Genomic DNA, 22,045 nt, shown 5'->3' on the forward strand with positions numbered 1-22,045 from the left:
TGTATATTCTTGCCTCCTTTATCAAAGATAAGGTGACCATATGTGCATGGGTTTATCTCTGGGCTTTCTATCCTGTTCCATTCATCTATATTTCTGTTTTTGTGCCAGTACCATACTGTCTTGATTACTGTAGCTTTGTAGTATAGTCTGAAGTCAGGGAGCCTGATTACTCCAGCTCCATTTTTCGTTCTCAAGATTGCTTTGGCTATTCGGGATCTTTTGTGTTTCCTTACAAATTGTGAAATATTTTGTTCTTGTTCTGTGAAAAATGCCAGTGGTAGTTTGACAGGGATTGCATTGAATCTGTAGATTGCTTTGGGTAGTAGAGTCATTTTCACAGTGTTGATTCTTCCAATCCAAGAACATGGTATATCTCTCCATCTATTTGTATCATCTTTAATTTCTTTCATCAGTGTCTTATAATTTTCTGCATACAGGTCTTTTGTCTCCTTAGGTAGGTTTATTCCTAGATATTTTATTCTTTTTGTTGCAATGGTAAATGGGAGTGTTTTCTTAATTTCACTCTCAGATTTTTCATCATTAGTGTATAAGAATGCCAGAGATTTCTGTGCATTAATTTTGTATCCTGCTACTTTACCAAATTCATTGATTAGCTCTAGTAGTTTCCTGGTAGCCTCCTTAGGATTCTCTATGTATAGTATCATGTCATCTGCAAACAGTGACAGCTTTACTTCTTCTTTTCCTATTCTTCTTGGTGGCGGCAGCAGCGGCCTTAGCGTCTCATGCCCGTCTCTGGCGTCCTCGCTGATAGCCGCGGCTCGCGCCGGTCTCTGGAGCTCCTTTAAGCAGCGCTCTTAATCCCCTCTCCTCGCGCACCAGGAAACAAACAGGCAAGAAAAAGTCTCTTGCCTCTTCGGCAGCTCCAGACGTTTTCCCGGACACCCTCCCGGCTAGCCGTGGCGCACTAGCCCCCTTCAGGCTGTGTTCACGCAGCCAACCCCAGTCCTCTCCCTGGGATCCAACCTCCGAAGCCTGAGACTCAGCTCCCAGCCCCCGCCCTCCCCAGCGGGTGAGCAGAGAAGCCTCTCGGGCTGGTGAGTGCTGGTCAGCACCGTTCCTCTCTGCGGGAATCTCTCCGCTTTGCCCTCTGCACCCTGTTACTGCGCTCTCTTCCTTGGCTCTGAAGCTTCCCCCCTCCGCCAGCCGCAGTCTCCGCCCGAGAAGGGGCTTCTAGTGTGTGGAAACCTTTCCTCCTTCACAGCTCCCTCCCACTGGTGCAGGTCCCGTCCCTATTCTTTTGTCTCTGTTTATTCTTTTTTCTTTTGCCCTACCCAGGTACGTGGGGAGTTTCTTGCCTTTTGGGAGGTCTGAGGTCTTCTGCCAGCGTTCAGTGGGTGTTCTATAGGAGCAGTTCCACGTGTAAATGTATTTCTGATCTATCTGTGGGGAGGAAAGTGATCTCCGCGTCTTACTCTTCCGCCATCTTCCCAGCTCTCCGGGTATTTCTTTAAGATACATGTCCTGGAGTAGAATTCACGCTGTCTGAGTATTCACATAGAAGTACAGATTTCTGATTTCATTGGCCAAATGTTAAAAAGAAACAGGCAGTGATGGATTTGAGTGCAAGTGTGGAATGAGTGCTTGAGATGAAATTAAATGAAGTGTGATTATTTTAAAAGAGAGTCAATGTTATATGGAGGCTTTAGAAAAAAATAATAAAGTTACGTTTATTAGAGAGTGCCTAAGTCGGGTAGCTTGACTGTCCTCTGAAATGAGAAGGATGTGTTGAGAAGTGGGCAGGGATGCTGCTGAATGTTGGGGTCTGATAATTTGGAAGGGTTTTTGAGGAACTAGAGGTCATGTACAAATGTGGGCCATTAGGGAATTTCCTGGAGGTCCAGTGGTTAGGGCTCAGCACTTTCACTGCCTGGGGTCCGGGTTCGATCCCTGGTTGGGAAAATAAGATCCTGAAAGCTGCGAGGTGTGGCCAAAAAAAAAAAAAAAAAAAAAAAAAAATATATATATATATATATGACATTAATAAATGAGGTAGTAACAAGTTGGAGACAGCCAGTATGGTCTCTTAGTCTGTTAGTAAGAATAGTAGCAAGAGATAGGAGTGACCAGGTGTCAAAGGATGGCAATGGCAAAATGGGAGGCACCAATGCAAATTATGTGGACTAGACATGATGACTGCTGCGTAATGCTTTTCAAAATGCAAGTCTGGGCAGGATGGCCTCTGGCTTCCCTCTTGATTATTTTATAAAATGACAGTATCATACCCCCAAGCAGGAGCCTGACTTGCAACCATCACAGTTCATTGCCTTTAACCCCAAATTAGCCATTCTGCAGCTGTCTTGCTCACCACTTTCTTAGGAATACAAACTCTCTAAAACTTGGGCTTCACAGAGGACCCTGGATAAAGGGCAACTGCGGAGTCACATGAAGTTCTTTCCAAAACAGCAGAACTTCTCGAGCTTGGGGCCCAACAACAAGCCTGGCTTTTTCATCAGAGCTTTGTCAAGCTGACCACTTGATGAAATTTGTCATTTTGTTCTTCAGACTCCCCTTTCTGCTTTATTTGCCTCAATCCAGGGCAGTCTCCCTCTGGATTGAATATTCTCTGATTTCCAAACAGTTCTAGGGTCCTCCTGAAATGGAGCAAATGATCTGCTTTAAAAAAAAAAAAATCACAACTGATGATTTAACTAAGGACTTAGAGCAGCATTTTCATTTGAAAGAAGACTAAGCAGGTAAGGGCAGGGGAGAAGGAAAAAGAAATAATGGCAGAATTTCAGTTCTGGCATTCTGGAAGTGTGGGTCAGACACATTTGTGCTTTGGGTGACCTTTCCTATCCATCTCAAATCACACTGCCCTTACTACTGAGCATTAGCCATGTCCTCATTCATGGGCTTTTGTGTTTGTGTGTTTAAAGAATTCCATTATCTAAGACCATTACATTCGACAGTTTCTTTTCTGCATGTAAGCTTTTCTCTTTGATCACTGAAAGGGCAAGTAAGGACCCTATCTGTTATATTCACCACTGAATCCCCATTGCCTACACGGGACCTGTTACATAAACATTGCTCAATAAACATCTAATCATTAACGAATGAATGAATGAGTAATCAGAACTAGAATATTCTAGTTTCCCCATGTCATTAAAATATCTATCATTCAGTTGCATTATTAGGTTGGGTTTGCACAATGCTCAACCCACATTGTCCTCAGCAACTTGATTATTTCAACTACTAGCAGACACTTTTAGATTGTCATCGAATTTAGATGATTACAGCCAAAATACATCCATGATGGTGAAGAGGAAACTCCGACTAGAGCCAATTTTTCTCCTGGACTTATAGTTTATGCAACTCCTCCACTAGGTAAAGGCTGACCCATCACATGAGTTTGCACTTCATGAGAAGAAATTTAAAGCATGCATTGATATTTTTGTTTTATTTCAGCAAACTCCAGAAGACAAAGAGGGATATCAGATGGCTTCAAGGAGTAACTGGTGAATGGTTTGAAGAAGTTCAAAGGAAAAAGTTTTGCAGTGAAGCAGATGTTAGCCAAATGTTAAAACAACCATTTACATACAGACTGAGAAAGGGGATGGCAGAAAATGGTGAGACCTTAGGGCACCTCATTGTAGCTAAGGGCTCAGTGGGATCTCCAATTTAACCAATCCATGTTCAGGACTATTTTTAAATCATAAGGGGCAAAATTCACCATAAAAAGAGTGAACTGAAAATGGACTGTACTGTCTTGAGGGTATGTTTTTAGAGTCAGGCAAGGTAGTACAGTGGTTAAGAACACAGACATCAGTATCAAAAAGGGCCTGGATTCAAATCTCCACTCTGTCTGTCTCTATATCTATTCTATCAGAATTCATGTGACTCTGTTCAAGTTACTTATTCTTATTCTCTATAAGCCTCAATTTTCTCATCTTTAAATGGGTATGATAATACTTACCTCACAGGGTGGTTGTGAGAATTAAATAAAATAATACGTATAAAGTACTGAACTCTAACAGAGTAAGCATGTAAATAAACGGGATGATGCACAAGGAGGGGGAGACAGAGGAAAGGAGGGAAAGGAGAACAGGAAATGAGGGGGGTTAGGAGGGGGAAGGTGGTAGAGAAGCTGCCACCCTTCTGGTACTTTGGTAACTTAAACCCCATAAATGAGCTCAAACAAATGCCTTCCTTGGACATTCTAACTTTGTGACTACCAGCATGTCTCTTACCTTCACCAATCGCTTATTTTTTAATCTGTAAATGAGGATAATAAAAACTGCTTTCTCAGGACTATTTGAGAATACATGTGTGATACATGTATTACATACAATGTGATAGAGTCACATTGACTGCTTTTGTTATATATTACTAACATTAGTAACATTGAGAAACATGTAAAAATATATCTAAACATATATTGGAAATATTTTGCAACTCCCATAAAAAAGAAATCTATCTAAAAAGTTCACAATTCAGATTTTTAGACTAACCCCATATATACCATGATGAATTTCCCCTTACCTTGAATTCCTCATTTAAAAACTCAGCATGTCCAAAAGTATTACAGTATGATGGAACTGGTATATGTGGAGCATGCCTTAGAATTTTTAATACTCATATATAATATATATTATCTATACATATATATTATACATATTTATATTACCTGCATACCCACATATAAACCATATATGTAGCAAATACATATGCACAGAGATTTTAATGGGAATAAGGAGCACTCTAAAGGGCTTAATTTCCTTTTCCTTTACTTTCTCTGATACGAAAAGTCACGTAGTCTATCACTATGTTTTTAAAGCACCAAAATAAAAATTTCTGAAGGATACGGTAGTTAAGAGCAGCACCGAGAGCCGATTGAGGTCCCTAACACACTACCTTTGGGTTTGGATTGCCGTGGGGAAAACACATTGAGAAAGTGTCCCAGCTGGTATGAGGGGGAAGGACGTCCTGCAGAGCTGCAGGCCCCAGCACCTACTGAAAGACTCCCCACTCTTAGTGAGGCTCCTCCGCTCAGCAGAACCAAGAGGCACAGGGCGCCCCCTAGTCCCGAGGTCTTCATGTGGGGATGCCTGCGTTCCTAGACTGCATGGGTGGGGGTGTTAGTTCTCCAAGAGTATTTACCTGGAAATATTAATCATGCAAAATTTTTACAATTTTCTTTTAGATCCTATGGAATTACAAACATCAAGATCTAAAAATATACCTAATCAAAGAAACCCAACATCCGTTGCTTCTCGGCTGAGCTTCAGATCATCATTTGCTTCCCTGTTCTCATTCAGAAAATCCAGAAAGGAGACTTTAAAGCTTCAACCGCTGGGACAGAAAGGGTGAGTTAAACTCAGCTCCTGTGACAGCTCATTAGTTATCTGATACCAGAGCCCACCAGCCTGTTTTGTGTTCAGAATGTTTAATGTTTGTTCTTAGAATTTAATTTCAGATAGTAACAAAGGAAACAGGGCTGAGCCCTCAAAGGGACAAAGTCCTTATGAAACTTTGAAACTGGGCTCATCTGAAATCCAACTTCTAACCAACTGCACAGATCTCAGGAGGTGGACATGGTGAATGATGGATTAAATGTTGAGAAATAATTATTGACAGTTTCTCCACTGCTCCAAGAGCCTGGTCTTTGCCCTGTTCAGGAAGATACATTTAAATTGAAACTACTCCTTACTTGGGGAGTATGTGTGTCAGGAGAATTGCAGTATAAAGAGTAAATGAGCATAAATGAGATGAGCAAAGAGTAGAGAAAAACTGAATTATGAAATGGAGAAAAAAATATATTACCATCATTAAAAATATTGAGGACAGCCATTCTTCTGTAATTGCTTGGAATTTAAACTTAAGGTGAAGGTGGGGAAGCTCTGAGAGCAGTGGAGGTATTGTTCCAGATGGTTCCCAGTTGAGAACTGTGTAAATCAGTTCATCTTGACTCATTACGTTGTTGGATTGTTTTGTGAAAAACAAGCAAGGCTTTGCTTACATGCAATTTGCTGACTGCTAAATATTTTCAGCATGTCTTCCTGGTTGAAAAGCTTCCCACCCTCTTAAGGTGTTGGCTTGGCACATGATGTGTTCCATGTGTGCCATTAAGAGTGCATTGCAGCTCTAAATAAAAGGTGTTGGAGGTCACTTTTGCTGAAAAACAACAGGCAGCAAGCAGCTTGGTGAAGCATGCAATGAGGCTCCTGACTCATAGAGGAGCTCTTGGGGGAATGGAAGGTTTTTGCTTCCAGCTTTCACCTGAGGCTGTTTTTGTCTTTGATGAAATAGTGAAGAGCTGAACAAAATGTAGATTTATGTGATCGTTTCTACCAGAGTCACTTAGGAGGAAATACTCTTCAAATAGGTGAGTTGCTTTTCTTTGTAAAAAATGTTTTAAACACTAGTAATTCTCTCATTTGGGAATTAAAAATTGAGGAGTATTTCCTTTATAGGAAATATTATTTTTAAGGAGAAAAGAAATATTCCTAATGTGTAGTGTGGCTGAGACTTATGATGTAATTTGTGTTTTAGGTAATTTTCTTCAAGGCAGAGTTTTATTGTAGTGAACAATCTAACATTAGTAAACTAGGAAAAGTTGAGGAAACTGTTAACTCTATTGACAAGTTATTTCCAAGCTCGTATCGTAAGTTGCTGCCAAAGTGGATCAAAGAAGATGAAAGATCTATAATCTTCATTCTGGGTATCGTGTATTTTAGTTATAGACCAAAGTGAAAAAAATGAAACTCTTGCAAAATTCTGTTTAGCGATTGTTCTTCTTAAGTATCATAATGACTTGTAGCTGTCCTTTATTTATTTTTTTTTCAGTTGATCATTTTTTAACTTCTAATCTTTTTTTTTTAACATCTTTATTGGAGTATAACTGTTTTACAATAGTGTGTTAGTTTCTCCTTTACAACAAAGTGAATCAGTTATACATATACATATGTTCCCATATCTCTTCCCTCTTGCGTCTCCCTCCCTCCCACCCTCCCTATCCCACCCCTCTCGTGGTCACAAAGCACAGAGGTGATCTCCCTGTGCTATGCGGCAGCTTCCCACTAGCTATCTAATTTACATTTGGTAGTGCATATATGTCCCTGCCACTCTCTCACTTCGTCACTTGTAGCTGTCTTTTAGCCAGACAAACACAGGATACAAAAATGAAACAAATTTTATCCTTTAAGCATGTGTGTGTGTTACAGTTTTCAGAATTTGCCATCTTTAAATACATTTTATGTTCAAACCATAAGTGGGAATAATCGTGCTGGTGCAGAATGTAATGAAGGCACTGTTTTGTGCTCCTAATAGGTTTCAGAAGATAAAACATGAAAATATGCCCTTTTTATTTTTAAATATGAATGTGACCTAAATATCTGGATCTAAATCCTGAATGTGAATGTGTGTGCTGGGGGAAGGGTGTTTTTAAGGGAGCGTAGTACTATGGTAGGACTATAAATTGTGTGTCATACATTCCAAAGGGCCCTTTATTCTTAAGTAGAGTATTTTTCCTTTGGCAGTTCTGATTTTTTTCAAAATACAAAATCAAGCTTCAGCATACAGACTCTGGTTCAGGAGCTCCTCCTTGCCTATAAGCACAGTGGGAGGAACTGACAAAGAGCCCCAGAGGGAAGCACAGTCATCCTGTGCAAGGCAGGTTTCTACTTGCTGAAGCCATCAAGACTCGACTTTGTCACACTCTGTCCTCTGGAGAACAAGTCAGCAAAGCAGTTTAAGAGGGTCTTCTGCAAATCACAGAAAGAAAGCCAACCCCTAGAAAGCCATGGAACATAGTGACTTCATTAATTAATAAAAAGGCAAAAAGTTATGCTATTTCTGATTCAAATATGACTACTGAAGTTTCTCCTCCCAAATTTATGTACTTCCCAAATTATCCCATTATTATTTTAATCCTATTTGTAAATGATTGAACCGTACTCTCTATGACTCTACCACAACCCCAGGAACAAAGAAAATTTTCCATTAATGTTTTAATTCATTTATTGCTAACCAAAAATTCAAGAAAACATACATATACAATTGTACCTTGGTGTTTGCGGGGGATTGGTTCTGGGAACCTCCTGCGGATACCAAAACCCACAGGTGCTCAAGTATCTTATACAAAATGTACAGTTAGCCCTCCATAGCCACAGATTCAGCCAACCAGGGTTCCATCCACGGTTAGTTGAATCCGCAGAACCTGTGGACACGGAGGGCTGACTGGATTGTGTATCTTTCTCCTAATATTTCCCTGTAAGTTATGTTTCCTTGTGTGTTGTTTTGGGGTGTTTATTGCCTGAGATATGGTGCTCAGTCCCCGCCACAGAATTTCGGTAACTCCATCGCCTCCACATAGTTCAGCAAGTACCTAACAGTGTATATCATGAGCTTATAAATGCAGCCTTCCTGGCTGCCCAGCAGTATCTACAGTTACTTTTTCTTATTCCAGACCCCCGGTTATTCCACTGATGCACCCCTCACCGTGAATAGGTGATGTGCCACCCTCTGTTCCATGCACCAACACACTCCACAATGAAGTCGTCCCTGCAAAGGGGCCCCTTCATGTCTACACATATTCTTAAAGCTATGAAGCCATGTGCCACCAGTTCATGATGGTGATTTTAGAGATGTTGATTGTTTTCCCCTCTACACTTGCCTTTGTTGTAGTCCTGAGGACTAGGGCAAAGTGGAAGTACAAGAGAACTAGTTCATAAGACTCATGAGTAACATGTACAGTTAAATTTAAGTTGGCTTCTTTCCTTTGAGGACCATCACAGTGTATAGCATAGAGTAAGTACTCACCACACAGCTGTGATTATAGAGTGACAACTGCTCTCCTGGAGTGAGGGTACGCCTTCCCACTACCCTGTTCCTTTCGGATGATTTTTTAACCTGAGGATGCAGAGTTTTGGTGGGTGCCCAAATTTGCCTGATCTATCACAGGGTGTACACAGCCTAGGCAGTCCAGTTTACATAAGCAAAAGATCAAATGCTATTTTGGAAAGTTCAAAAGGCAGATTATTGTTTTCCCTGGATTCTGTTTTCTGTCTGTCTGTCTCTCTCTCTCCCTCTTCCTTTTTCTCTCTTTCCAAATGTCCTACTATGCTGCCTTCCTTTTTCCTGCTAAGTGACTAGGCATCAGTTGGAAGACACAGGAATGTAAGACACCTTACATTCAAAGATCAAAGGAGAGACCAGAGTAAGCAAAATCCTTCTTTGGAAATTCTCCTTCAGTGATCCCAGGTGTGGTGTCCACAGATAAACAGTAGGATTGTGGTGACAGGAGGGAGAAGCAAGACAAAGGGAGTGGTTCCCAGATGATCTGGTTGATCATTATTAGAATTTCATCAACATTTTAAAATAATGACAGATAACCAGGCCCCATCCTTGAGATTCTGATTCAGGTCTGAAGTGGGGCACTTTATTTATTTTTAATTCCCTAATATATTTGGATGCTCATCCAGGTTTGGGAGCCATGGCGGCAGAGCTTCCTACCCCCATTATGGCAAGGGCCATCAGAATTCCTGGCATGGTACTAATAGCTGAGGTGATAGCTTCTCTTTCATTTATTTATCAAAGTCCTACTCTGGATCAGATACTGTGTTTAGTGCTGGAGACAAAATCATGAAAATAAGGCAAAGTCCCCACCTGGAGGACTTTAAAATCTAGTAGGGAACACCAGATGACTGCGTATGGTTGGGCAGAACTCTAGGAAGTGCTGATCACATCACGATCATCATGGATTTATTCGTATGTTCATTATGGCAGTTTTCTGGCAAATGACAGTAAGGATCTTGAGGAAGGGATGCTCTTTAGAAAACACACAGGGGTGACCTCTGAGTGACAGCCGAGTACACTGATGATTATGGTATTATATGGTGAGTGCTGTGGTGGATGCATGGTATTCCTGCCATGAGAACATTATAGGAGAAGCAGTTAATTTAGACTGGAGGATACAGAAGCATTCCTGGAAAAAGAGAGCCAATTTCTGAAGGACACATAGGACTGAGCTAGGCAATTAAGAGTTAGGAGGTTGCGCTGGGCAGAAAGAATGATACAGCAAAGATGCAGAGACTAGAAAAAAGCAAGAACTCATCTAGGTCATTGAGGTTCAGTGACCAAGTATAAGGCGAGACTGATAAGAGGTGGGGTGGGAGCAGCTGGCAAAGGCCAGAACATAGGAACATTATACATGCAATGCTAAGGAGCTTGGAATTGATCCTGTAGATAGCAGGGAGCCCTTAATCACTTTTTCTAATAATACCATTCTTTTCCGTATTATATATATTATATATGTATATGTAGTCCTTTTTTTAATATATATATATATATATATATATATATATATATATATATAAAACAGATAAAATCACCCCCCACCCACTGACCTGGAGAAACACTAATTATTTTGGTGTATTTCATGTGTGTGTGCATGTGCATATTGTATATATTTTTTCTCATTAAACAGAGAAGTGACATAATGAGATTTTCATTTTAGAAAAATCACTTTAGCACAGTGGTTCTCAAGCAGGGGCAATTTTGCACCCCGAAAGCCATTTGACAATGTCTAAAGACATTTCTGGTTTTCATAACTGAAGGGTGGGTGCTATTGGCATCTAGTGGGTAGGGGTCAGAGATGTTGCTAAACATCGTATAATGCATGTGACAAACCACTACACTGAAGAAATGCCAGTAGTACCAAGGCTGAGAAACTGCTCTACCTATAGCTGGTGAAGTGGGAATATATGTGAGAGATCTTTAAGGTATGGCTCAGTAGGACTTGTAAGCAAATGCAGGTGAGATAACTTGCAGTCTCTTGAAATCACCAAGTCCAGAGGACTTTAACCAGCATAGCTTTTGTGATTGCACTGTTGTTTTTATTCACTCTACAAGTGGAAGCCTTTCACATCAGAAACATAAATTAACTTGAAGGTGGGCCTGGAAGTGACCATGGAGACTCTGCTCCTCCAAGCCTCCTGAGTCCCATACCCTGCCTGCAACCTAAATCCACATGGCCTTGCACACTGTCAGGGAACATGCATCATCCCACTCACAGCACACCCTCCCACTCGGTGACACTCTGTCCCAACTGTGCCACCTGCTACCCTCAGAAACTGATTCTTGCCCCTGCTCCCTTCACTCCAAATCAGACCAGGGGCCTGACGAGCTGATGAGAGTGTTGAGCTGCGCAGGGACACCATGAAGCCGGCAGCTCCCCAGGGCTCCTGAAAGAATCTTCACAATCTGGACATTCTCTTGGCTCCAGGCAAATTGAATTACTTGCCAGTTCCCGGCCTCCCTTACTCTCTCACATCTCAGGCTTGTGCTCCTGCTGTTCTTTTCCTCTCATACCTGTTCAACCACCACCTTCTCTCCCTGTTGCCTTCCCGGTTCGTCTCGGCAAGTGCTCACAGGCCCCTCTGCATTTTCAGCATATTTTACTTAAGCCTCTGTATTGTCCTTTTCACATTGTGGCTTGCACTTTGGCTCTTTATGTATCTAATCTTTCCTATCGTAAAGCGTCTCAGAGAACAGGGTCTCTATCTCAGGCATATTTATTTCCTCCAAAGCACTCAAAATAGTGCCTAGCATGTAGAAGGCTTGCAGGCTCAATAAAGCTGTATGAAAAGGAAGCATATGAATAAAAACAGTATTTTAACTTCTAAATATTATTAGTATAGAGCTGGTATTTCAGAATAATATGAAAAAAATCCATATTAATTTTAATTTCTGTTTAAATTTTGAGCTAAACTATAAAATACATGTTGGTATCTTTTAAATATAAAATTGCTTGGCCTCCCAGGTTTTATGCTCAACTTTCAAGAACCATGAAGCAACTAGGAGTTTGAATGAAGGAAAACTGCATCTTGCCACTTTCAATTGATCTGACCTAGAGTCTCAGTTTGTTTAATTCTTGATACCATCTTGCTGTTCTCTTAGCGAAGGAGAGGACTTGATTTCATACAAGAGCTCTGAGTCATTATGGTCTATTAACTCTTAAGCTGCAATTCAGGCAGCACACCCTGGCATAGGATTATAGATTTTAAAAAATCAAAATTTATCTCAATTTTGGACCTATGTCTTCAAAATTTTTCATCTTCTACTGAATTTTAGAGAAGCAACATAAATAGTAAAAGCATAATTGCTCTCCTTCAAGATGATTTCTTAATAATTAAGGCATATTTATAAAAATAAGCATCCTGAAGTCATCTTTATAAGGTTTGCTTTTCTAAAAATTCCCTTAAGAATTGTTGAGTCTGGTTCTGACTTACTCTCTCTTTAAAATAAAAATGTACAGAAGCAGAAAATCATTTACAAGAAAATTCTGTGTGCCATACTGATCAAGAATGAGAGCTCTAGATTCAGTCAGCCTGTGGCCGGCTCTGATCTCAGCCACTATGTACCTTGTACAGTGTCTTCTAACTTCTCTGATCTGTAAAATGAGAGTTGTCATAGTATCCACTTGACAAGAGTGATGTATTTAAATGAGATAACATGCCTATAGAGCATGAGAATACTGCCTGACACACAGTAAACACTCAACAAATATAACTGTTTTTGTAATTAAGTCTTCATGCTATGTTCAAGTACAAATCCACTATTATGTAATTTTTCTTGGCTACCTGAGTGACAAAGATGTAAAACATTGATCCTAAGCAAGAATAGGAAAATGTTTCTGAAAGATTTTTCAGCAGTGCACTAAGAAATGTCTCCCTACTAAGCATCAGAAATATATCTTCTCAAGATATCAAGATATAATAGCAAACATGCTATTGATTTTCCAAAAGTTAGGCACTTCTTCAAAGAAGTTATTTCAAATTCTTTTCACAGATGTGACGACCACATACCTCCTGTGTCTGTGAGGGGAACTGCTTTGGTAAGTAACCAAAGAACTAAAGGTTATGCTGAAGAACTCAGAATTAATGTGATTCCTGATTGGCTACCTACGTAAATAGAATTCTCATTGGCGCAGTTTGAAATTTCCTTGAGAAGCTTAGATTTGTCCTACAGAGTTCAAAGTTTCCCAGCTGTGATCGGTTTCCAGTTGGCTGTGGTACTAAAATACTCAAACAGCAGGCTCTGCCAGGAGGAGTGAGGCCATTGTGTGTCTACAGAGACTATCGTTAGCATCTCTGATATTTTACCACGTGTCAGTCCTGTACAGCCCTAAAATGTTGGACAGAGGAAGAATTTATTTGGGAATAGCAGAGAAATTGCAATTTGGGGCATGCAAACTGTAGCAAGCTGCAGGCAAGTCTGCTGAGGGTTTGGGGTAGGCTGTATTTGGGCAGGGAATGTAAAGAGGGGAGAGTTCAGTTTGAGTCTGTCAAAATCAATGGAGACCAGCTTTGAAAATTTCCAAATAAACTTCAAACCAGTGTGGGTCTGTGCTAGACCTATTCTGGGCAAGATCATCATTTGTATTCAAAGAGGAAGCCACTGGTAGGTGAGATGCATTTGGACAGAACAGGTTCACATGAGGGGACTGACCCAACAGGACCCCCACTTAAAGGGCTTAAATTTAAATTTATCTCTGTGTTCACATGCTTATAAGATTGAGAAGCTTTAAGTTTTCTGTTTCTTACTTTTTTGCTGTCATGACTTTTGATCTACACACACTTGTGTCTTCCTGTGTAACTCATATGGTTTGGAGATGAAAGAAAGATGGAGTTTTGGAAGGTACCTAAGAGTGCAGGAGGAAGGTAGAGGCATTTCTCAATTGATGGCCCTTAGTACTAATATCTACCTTTCTCTCTCTTCTTTTTTCAAAAAGCATGGGATAGAATTCTGGTGAGGAGTGCATATAAACAGAGGTTCGTTACTTCACAAACAAAAGTGAGCCTCCTTTCTTCTTCAGAGTAATGCTAATTCTTTCTAGATAACATTGAGCCCTATCTCTCTCCTTTATATGCTTGAGCCCCAACCATGATGCCAGCAGCAGTAACTGCTACATTCTGATGGAGAACTTGCTATCATCCAGGTACTTGACATGGGTCACTTCATTTAATCCCCAGAGGTAATCTATGAAGTAGGTACTATTATTATTCCCATTTAAAGATGAAGAAACTGAGGTTTAGAGAATTTAAAGATCATGCTCAAGGTCACACTGGAAAATGGTATAATCAGGATTGAAAAACCCGGGTTTCTGTTAACTCCGTAGCCAGAAGTCAAAAATGCCTACGGCTCCAACAGCCCCAAAGCCCTGTTTGTTTATGAGCCCCAGTTGCTCGCTACCTGCAGACTCTCCTTTAACTGAGCAGTGGACTGAACTGGCACACGTGCAACTTTGTTCTCTAAAAGGACAGAGCCCTACTTCAGGATGCTTCTGTACTCTTGCTTTTCCTCGGAGAAGTGCTCAGAGCTAACCCTCCTTTCCCATTTAAGAGCCATGGGGTCCGAAACAAATGAGGAACATAAAAAGAAATGCGAGCACCTAAAAGTTATAAAACAGGAGAGCTAATCTGGAGTTCTTGGGATTTGAAAGTCCAGTCTGAGGATTAGTAGATACCCTTCTCTGGCACTCTTAATTGCTGCTTGCCTTAAACCATTTCACTGCTCAGAGCATGTCAATCTAAAAAAGTAAGAACTGGGAATATAAATGAAACTCAAGCCGATGATTGTAGCTCCCAGTTAATAGCTATTATAAAAAGTAGGAGAGAGAAAATAATGAAACTATTGTTGAAGACAAGGGTTTTGTATAACATGCAGATCTCCATTATTTATCCATGAAAGTCTTATCCCCTTAACCTGCAGAGAGCTGGAATTTGGCCTTTGATGCCACAGGGATTCTTGCCAAGATTTAAGATAATGAACTTCCTCTCACTTGGTTGGTAGCCTAGAAGGAATGGTACAAGGGGGATTCCAACATTTTGTAGGAGGTTGTACTACATTCTTGGATGACCTTCCATTCAAAGAGAAGGAAGCTGGGACTTTCCTGGGGTCCAGTGGTTAAGACTCCGTGCTCCCAATGCAGGGGGCCGGGGTTTGATCCCTGGTCAGGGAACTAGATCCCATATGCATGCGCAACTAAGAGTTTGCATGCCACAACTAAAAGATCCCACGTACCACAGCTAAGACCCAGTGCAGCCAAATAAATAAATAAATAATTTTTAAAAGAGAGAGAGAGAGAAGGAAGCTGCTATTTATACATTTACATCAGGGACTTCCCTGGTGGCGCAGTGGTTATGAATCTGCCTGCCAATGCAGGGGACATGGGTTTGATCCCTGGTCCGGGAAGATCCCACATGCTGCGGAGCAACTAAGCCCGTGCGCCATAACTATTGAGCCTGTGCTCTAGAGCCCGCATGCCACAACTACTGAAGCCCGCGCGCCTAGAGCCCCGTGCTCCGCAACAAGAGAAGCCGCCACAATGAGAAGCCCGTGGACCACAACGAAGAGTAGCCCCCACTCACCGCAACTAGAGAAAGCCCGCACACAGCAACGAAGACTCAATGCAGCCAAAAATAAATAAATAAATAAACAAACATTTACATCAGCTTAAAAGAAGCAAAGGGTTTCAGAAAACAGAATTTTTAGAGCTAGAAAGTGTGAAAGAATTTCCGTCTAAAATGGAACCAGAGGATACATTGCATAAAATGGAAAATCTCACACATGTTCCCTGAGGAAGACAAAACTTAAGGACCGAGAAACTGCTTTCCCATAAATGCCTGATTTACAGAAAACTGATAATAATATTGGAATTTTCTTAAATGACAGGGAATTGGTCAGGGGTTGCCTCCTATCAACCTTGCAAAATTTTGCTTGTGGTTTCCAGAGGCATGAAAAAAACTGACCCGGGTCAGGTTGGCCTCGCAAAATAAGCTGAATTGAGCTTTGTTTGTATGACTGGACTGGTTTTGTCTGCTCAGGAAATTTTCAAAGCTGGTCTCCATTTGTTTTTGTTTTTTTAACATCTTTATTGGAGTATAATTGCTTTACAATGGTGTGTTAGTTGCTGCTTCATTAAGTGAATCAGCTATACATATATATATATCCTCATATCTCCTCCCTCTTGCGTCTCCCTCCCACCCTCCCTAGCCCACCCCTCTAGGTCACAAAGCACGAGCTGATCTCCCTGTGCTCTGCGGCTGCTTCCCACTAGCTATCTGTTTTCCATTTGATAGTATATATGTCTGTTTTAACAGACTCGAATTGAACTCTCCCCTCTTTACATTCCCTGCCCCAATACAGCCTATCCCAAACCCTCAGCAGACTTGCCTGCAGCTCACTACAGTTTGTGTGTCCCAAATTGCAAGTCCTCTGCTATTGCTAAATAAACTCATCTCTCGATCTTGCCTCAGTTTACCCTTTTATTTAGGTTGACAAGAGAAACTTAGAGATCTTCTAGCTCAGAGTTTCTCTCTACTTCAGCACTTCTGACATCTTGGGCTGAATAATTCTTTGCTGTGGGGCCTCTCCTGTGGACTGTAGGATGTTTAGTTGCATCCTACTAGATGCCAGTAGTTCTCCTCCACTAAATTGTGACAATCAAAACTATCTCCAGAAATTGCCAAATGTTCCATGGGAAGCAAATTGACCCCAGTTGAGAACCATCTCCTTAAAGGCGAGGAATCCAAAATCAAAGTAGCTGCCATCTCCAAGAATAGACAAACTGTATGGCCTTGGCCACTTGGTCACCCCTTATTTCTGAACAAATTCTGGCTGGGTCTGCTTTCACATGATATGCCAGCTCTGTACCCCTAGAAACATACCTCCAATGTGGCATAACCAGACTAGGCTGGTGTGAGCTCCCTGAGGCTGGGACTATGCCTGCTCACCTGTATATCCCCACTTCCTGGCACAATGTGGGTACTCAGAAACTGAAAGAAGAAATGAATGTGTGGTTTTAAGCCACAAGGTACAATGCTGGATTTGACCTTTGCAGGAAAACAGATGCAGAATAAATTCAAGAACACCTTGAAAAATTGTTGACTTTATCAAGGCATTTGATAACATCCGTGAGCTTAAGCTTCAGTTCCAACAGCTGTTCTACAGGTTTGGCTGCCCTGGAAGTTCTCAGATAGTCTGAGGTTACTCTGTGACAGAGGTTTGTTTGTCTCATCATGTCAGAATTGCAGATTTTATCAGTAGAGTGAATTGGGGTTGGAAAAATGGCCTTATTTTGCTCAGCATATTCTGTGTACCATGTTTAAGAATGTAACTGAGACCCTAAAGCCAGCATTTTGAGACTCTGGCCTCTAATCCTGTAGGACACTTTTCTAACTCATTATGCTACGAGCACCTGCAGGAGTCCTCCAGGAAATTCTCTGTAACCACAGAAGACTAGTAATGGCTAACAATGAGGAATTACTAAGTGCTAAGCACCATTCTAAAGTGTTTTACAACTATTAATTCATTTAATCCTCCCAGCAACACTATGAGATAAGGAGTGTTGTTGTTGCGTCGTTGTCTTTTTTTTTCATTATTCCAAGAAAGAAACTAAGGTACAGAACAGAAACATTAAGCAACATGCCGAAAGTTGTACAGCTTTTAAGAGAGAGAACCAGAATTTGGACTTGTTTAGTATTCCTGTGCTTAACCATTATGCTTTCCTACCTCAGACATACTATATTGAGTCAATATTGTAAATATTCAGTGTCTCAATTTCTGTAATAATCTTCACTAAAAATCTTATATATGAAATTTTCTACCTTGGTATATTGAAAATCAATCCATAACTGTGTGCGTGGAGGGTATGGAATGTTTAAAGCAAGGTTCCTGTCTTCAGGGAGTTTACCACCTAATTGAAGAAATGTACATTAGTAAAATAAAAATACAAAGCAATGTAGTGGAGAAAATAGGATTAGAGATCAGACCATATGAGTGTCAGTAGCCAGTGTCACCTTTTATTATTCCTGTGACTTGACTAAGGTACTTAACTGAGACTCAGTTTTTTCATCTGCAAAGTGGGAATGAAAATCCCTACCTATTTCACAAGTTTGTTCTAAGGATCAAATGAGAGAAGATATTTTTATTTTAAAGTATATTGAAAACTGAATAAATGAGTAATTTTGTTCAAATATAAGATAGTAAAAAAAGTGTACAAAAATGTATTGGAGAAGTTCAGAAGTGGGAAATATTATTGTGGGAAGCATCGTCTTTGAATTCAGTTCCGTAAATATGAGTCGATATCTTAAATGCTGATGCTATGCAAGGTGCTCAGGATACAAAGTAGAATACTATGCTTTCTTAGTTACTTTAGAATTTGGTCCACTTCCAGGGTTTTATTCATGTGTCTGTGAATCCCTGGTTTCCTAGATCAGAGTGGGGATTAGAATGTGTGAGAGGGTAGGGGAGGAAGGGTAGAAGTCGAGTGATAAAATAAAGTGGAGAGAATGTAAACAACTTTGATATGAAATAAAATGTATAATACCAGAGGTGCATAAAAAATACTGTGGTAATTAATTATTCCTGCAAGAATTGGAGAAGGACTAACAGAGAGGGTGATATAGGAACTGGACTCCAAAGGATGAGCTGATATTTTCCAGAAGAAGAGGAGAAAGAGCAAAGATCAGGAGCAGAGACACAGAGTCCTCAGAAGAAGTGCACAGCATTTTAGAGGACTGTGTGTAGGGAGCTTGGAGCATGGGGATTAAAGCTAGTTGGGGAAGAAAGGCTTAAATCAAAAATTGGAAAAGGATTTTGACACTATTTTGCTGCACGGAGGTGTTTGGGCCTCATCCTCTAGACCAGGTATGGGAAATAGGCTTCATCTTTTATGATAACGTTATGGCACAGAATATTCTTTGGAGGAAGATTTGGAGTCCAAGACTGAGCCCTGACTGAGGATCTGTGTGTGCTCTGAGCCACAGAAGGATTTACCTCTCTTAGCCATATAATATCTCCATGTGTTGGAAACATCCTTAATATGTTAGGTGAATAGGGGTGGCCTTGAAGCAGAAGATCTGTGCAGAAATATAACCAAAGGATGTTATATTCACGGTCCCTTGGTAGAAATCCTTCCCACCTAGAGAGGTTCATCTCCACCTGAGTGTTCAGTTCATGTACTTTTCATTTCATTATAAATTAATTATAAAGAAATGTGATCCAGGAGGCCAAAAAGAATGTACTCTGGTCTACATAGAGGAAATCTGAAGTTTACTTGAATGTTAAAATGGTTGGGAGACAATGATGCTTACTATTCTCTTAAATGTATCTACTCTGTACCAACTACCAAAACTGCAGGTTTGGGAAGAATGGGCTTATAAGGTTCATGGCTAATTGTTATTAGCACAAATAAAGACTTGGAGAGACAGTAGGTAGGACACAAAAGAGAACACCTCGATGCACTGTAGAGAGAAAAGTGTAACTGTAACTGATCTGATTTTTCAAATGATTAGTTTCTAGTTTTATTTACCTCCAATTGATATATCCCTATAGTTATATTGTGCTTCTAATATTTGTTTACTTCTGAATTTAACATGTGTGTTAAATTATATCCAATAACCAATAAATTATCATTGGATTATTTTTCTTATTACTAAATCTCCTCTGTATGTATTCAATTACGGCTTACCCATAGAACTGAAAATGACAAGTCAATGAAATTTGGGCAGGGCTTTTGTAAGAAATAGCTGACCTAGATCTTGAGAAAGAAAACAAACAGGTATAAAAATACTAGATTATAACCAATGCAAGGATTAAGAGAACTTTAGAATTGGACAGACCTGTGTTGGAGAAGTTAAAAAGCTGGAGCTTTAGAAAGATTAGAGATTTGGCCTTAAGCATTCAAGATGAGATTAAATGTGATAGTGAACATCAAATAAAAAGAGAAAAATTGGGGAAGAGAAGGATTCAAGCGGCAAGGACCGGGTAGAAAGTGAACTGAAAATAAAGCAATTGGAATGGGAAGTGGCCTTGTGCAGGGATGCACGCAGGATGAGTTAAAGTGGAGTCATGAGTGGCAGAGCCAGTTTGATAGAGGAAATGCAAATGGAGTTTTGGCAAAAGGAAGTGGAGGTGTGGGAGTGGATAATTCCCCAAGGTTATAAAGACAAATTAAAACTTAAAAGTAGAGCAGTGATGGATTTAATTACATCAAGATAAAATTTGCTAGTAAAGAACTCTACATCATTCTCCTAAATCCTATAAAACTAGCAAAGGTTTAGAAAAAAATTATAAGGTCATGCTTTTCAGCGCCTTTTTTTCAGAATGATTAATCAGTTCCTTATGTGTATCTGGGAGGTTCTACCATCCTACATGATTTCCGTGGATAGAAATACTTTTTTTTCCTAAATCCATCAAGTTTACAAATCTTAAGATCCACCGCAAGTTTCAGCTAACGGCCTCTTGAGAGAAAATAGGTACAGTGTTAAGAAATATAAAATTACAGCCACTGGGGCCAGAGAGACAACATTCGCCACTTAAGGGAGGTCAATTTCTTTCCTATTTTCCAGGAACCTCCTTAAGATTTTTGTAGTGCTATGTAAATTTGTAGGAATCTTTTGCTGGGAGAGGCTCATACTAAAAGGAATTAATGTAGGTATGGAGAAGTTTGTGATCACTTGCAAATTGCAAAAACAACAAAACATTACAACTAGAGAAATAAATGTTAGAAAAATTTATTTGCTGTCCTTAGACTAGGACTTTTAAGCTTGGGACATTTTTGTGGGAACATGTTGGCTGGGGAAGGTCCAGAAATAATATTACACTTTCTATTTTAAAATTAGCAGGCAAAAATATACAATTCACCTCTGGAAAATCAACCCATTGACAGTGCATTTGTCCCCAAGCCAGCAGGCATGAGGGAGGGAAGTAGCATGCCTCCGTGGGATGCTTCACTGCTAGAGGATGAGTTTTTCCAAGGTAAGTCTATGCATTGAATTGCCTTTGGAATTCCCAGTACTAAAGGAAAGCAAATAATAATTACAGTCTGTATTAAAGTGCTCAAAATGTATCAAACCCTGTACTTTATTTTTGAAGTCCCTCTTGTTTCCCTTACCTGAAGAGGATGTGGTTACATGCTATTAACACAAATATTAAAGAATCTTTTTTTAAAAATTAATTAATGTATTTATTTATTGCTGTGTTGGGTCTTTGTTGCTCTGTGCAGGCTTTCTCTGGTTGCGGTGAGCGGGGGCTATTCTTCCTTGCAGTGCACGGGCTTCTCATTGCGGTGGCTTCTCTTGTTGCGGAGCACGGGCTCTTAGGCGTGCTGGCTTCAGTAGTTGTGGCACATGGGCTCAGTGTTTGTGGCTCGCGGGCTCTAGAGCACAGGCTCAGTAGTTGTGGTGCGCAGGCTTAGTTGCTCCGCGGCATGTGGGATCTTCTCAGACCAGGGCTCGAACCCATGTCCCCTGCATTGGCAGGCGGATTCGTAACCACTGCGACACCAGGGAAGTCCCTAAAGAATCTTATATTTAAATATAATCTAAGCAAATATTCTTTGATCAAGGTCTGATAAGTCTATGGAATGGTAATAATGTTTAATATTTAAACTCAGGTAAAAAGGAAAAAATATGTCTTTAGGAAATATATCTATAAAGTTTACTGTCCTTAATAGACTTTTATTGTTCCTGATTAGGACCTAAATGCACTGTGATGAAATCTGATTGTTGTTAAACAATTAACCTTGTACAATAGATAACAATAAAGACTAAAACAGGTTCCAAAAGTACTATATACACATGGACCTTATTTTACAAGCATAGCTCACCTTGACAGTTTATTCTATATAAAATAAGCCTAGCCATTTGAAAAGTGAAGTCTGAAATCATTCACTAGCTTCACCTTGAGGAACTAAATTCAATTTGCAAGGGCAATGATGTCACCTCAGCCCTATAGTTAGGACAGGTAGTGTGATCATTGAGAGACATCCAGCTGGTTGGTTAACTCCTTTAATTAAGACGGTTACTGGCAGAGAACTTGCTTCAGAGAAAAGAGACCCAGAGGAAAACTTCTGTTCCGAAACAACGGTTTTGCTAGTAGAGGAGAGCTACTTTATATGAAGTGAAAAAAAAAAAAAAAATGGGGCTTCCCTGGTGGCGCAGTGGTTGAGAGTCCGCCTGCCGATGCAGAGGACGCGGGTTTGTGCCCCGGTCCGGGAGGATCCCACATGCCGCGGAGCGGC

At 40.3% G+C, this 22,045-nt stretch overlaps 1 protein-coding gene across 7 annotated transcripts in view; it reads left to right on the forward strand.

Annotated features, from left to right (window-relative positions):
* EXPH5 (exophilin 5) overlaps positions 1 to 22,045 on the forward strand; it is a 73,453-nt gene that overhangs the window by 41,979 nt on the left and 9,429 nt on the right. Inside the window, exons 2-5 of one of the 7 annotated variants that reach the window (XM_007120941.3) lie at positions 3,427 to 3,587; positions 5,162 to 5,324; positions 12,808 to 12,853; positions 20,649 to 20,781. In XM_007120941.3, coding sequence (XP_007121003.3) covers positions 3,427 to 3,587; positions 5,162 to 5,324; positions 12,808 to 12,853; positions 20,649 to 20,781 — 503 coding nt within the window. Of the gene's footprint in view, positions 1 to 3,426; positions 3,588 to 5,161; positions 5,325 to 6,108; positions 6,344 to 12,807; positions 12,854 to 20,645; positions 20,782 to 22,045 lie in introns of those variants that run through there. The other 6 variants (XM_007120940.4, XM_007120942.3, XM_007120943.3 and 3 more) reach the window with 6 other exon arrangements.

This window comes from Physeter macrocephalus, chromosome 16, assembly GCF_002837175.3.
Source record: "Physeter macrocephalus isolate SW-GA chromosome 16, ASM283717v5, whole genome shotgun sequence".
Lineage (NCBI taxonomy): Eukaryota > Metazoa > Chordata > Mammalia > Artiodactyla > Physeteridae > Physeter > Physeter macrocephalus.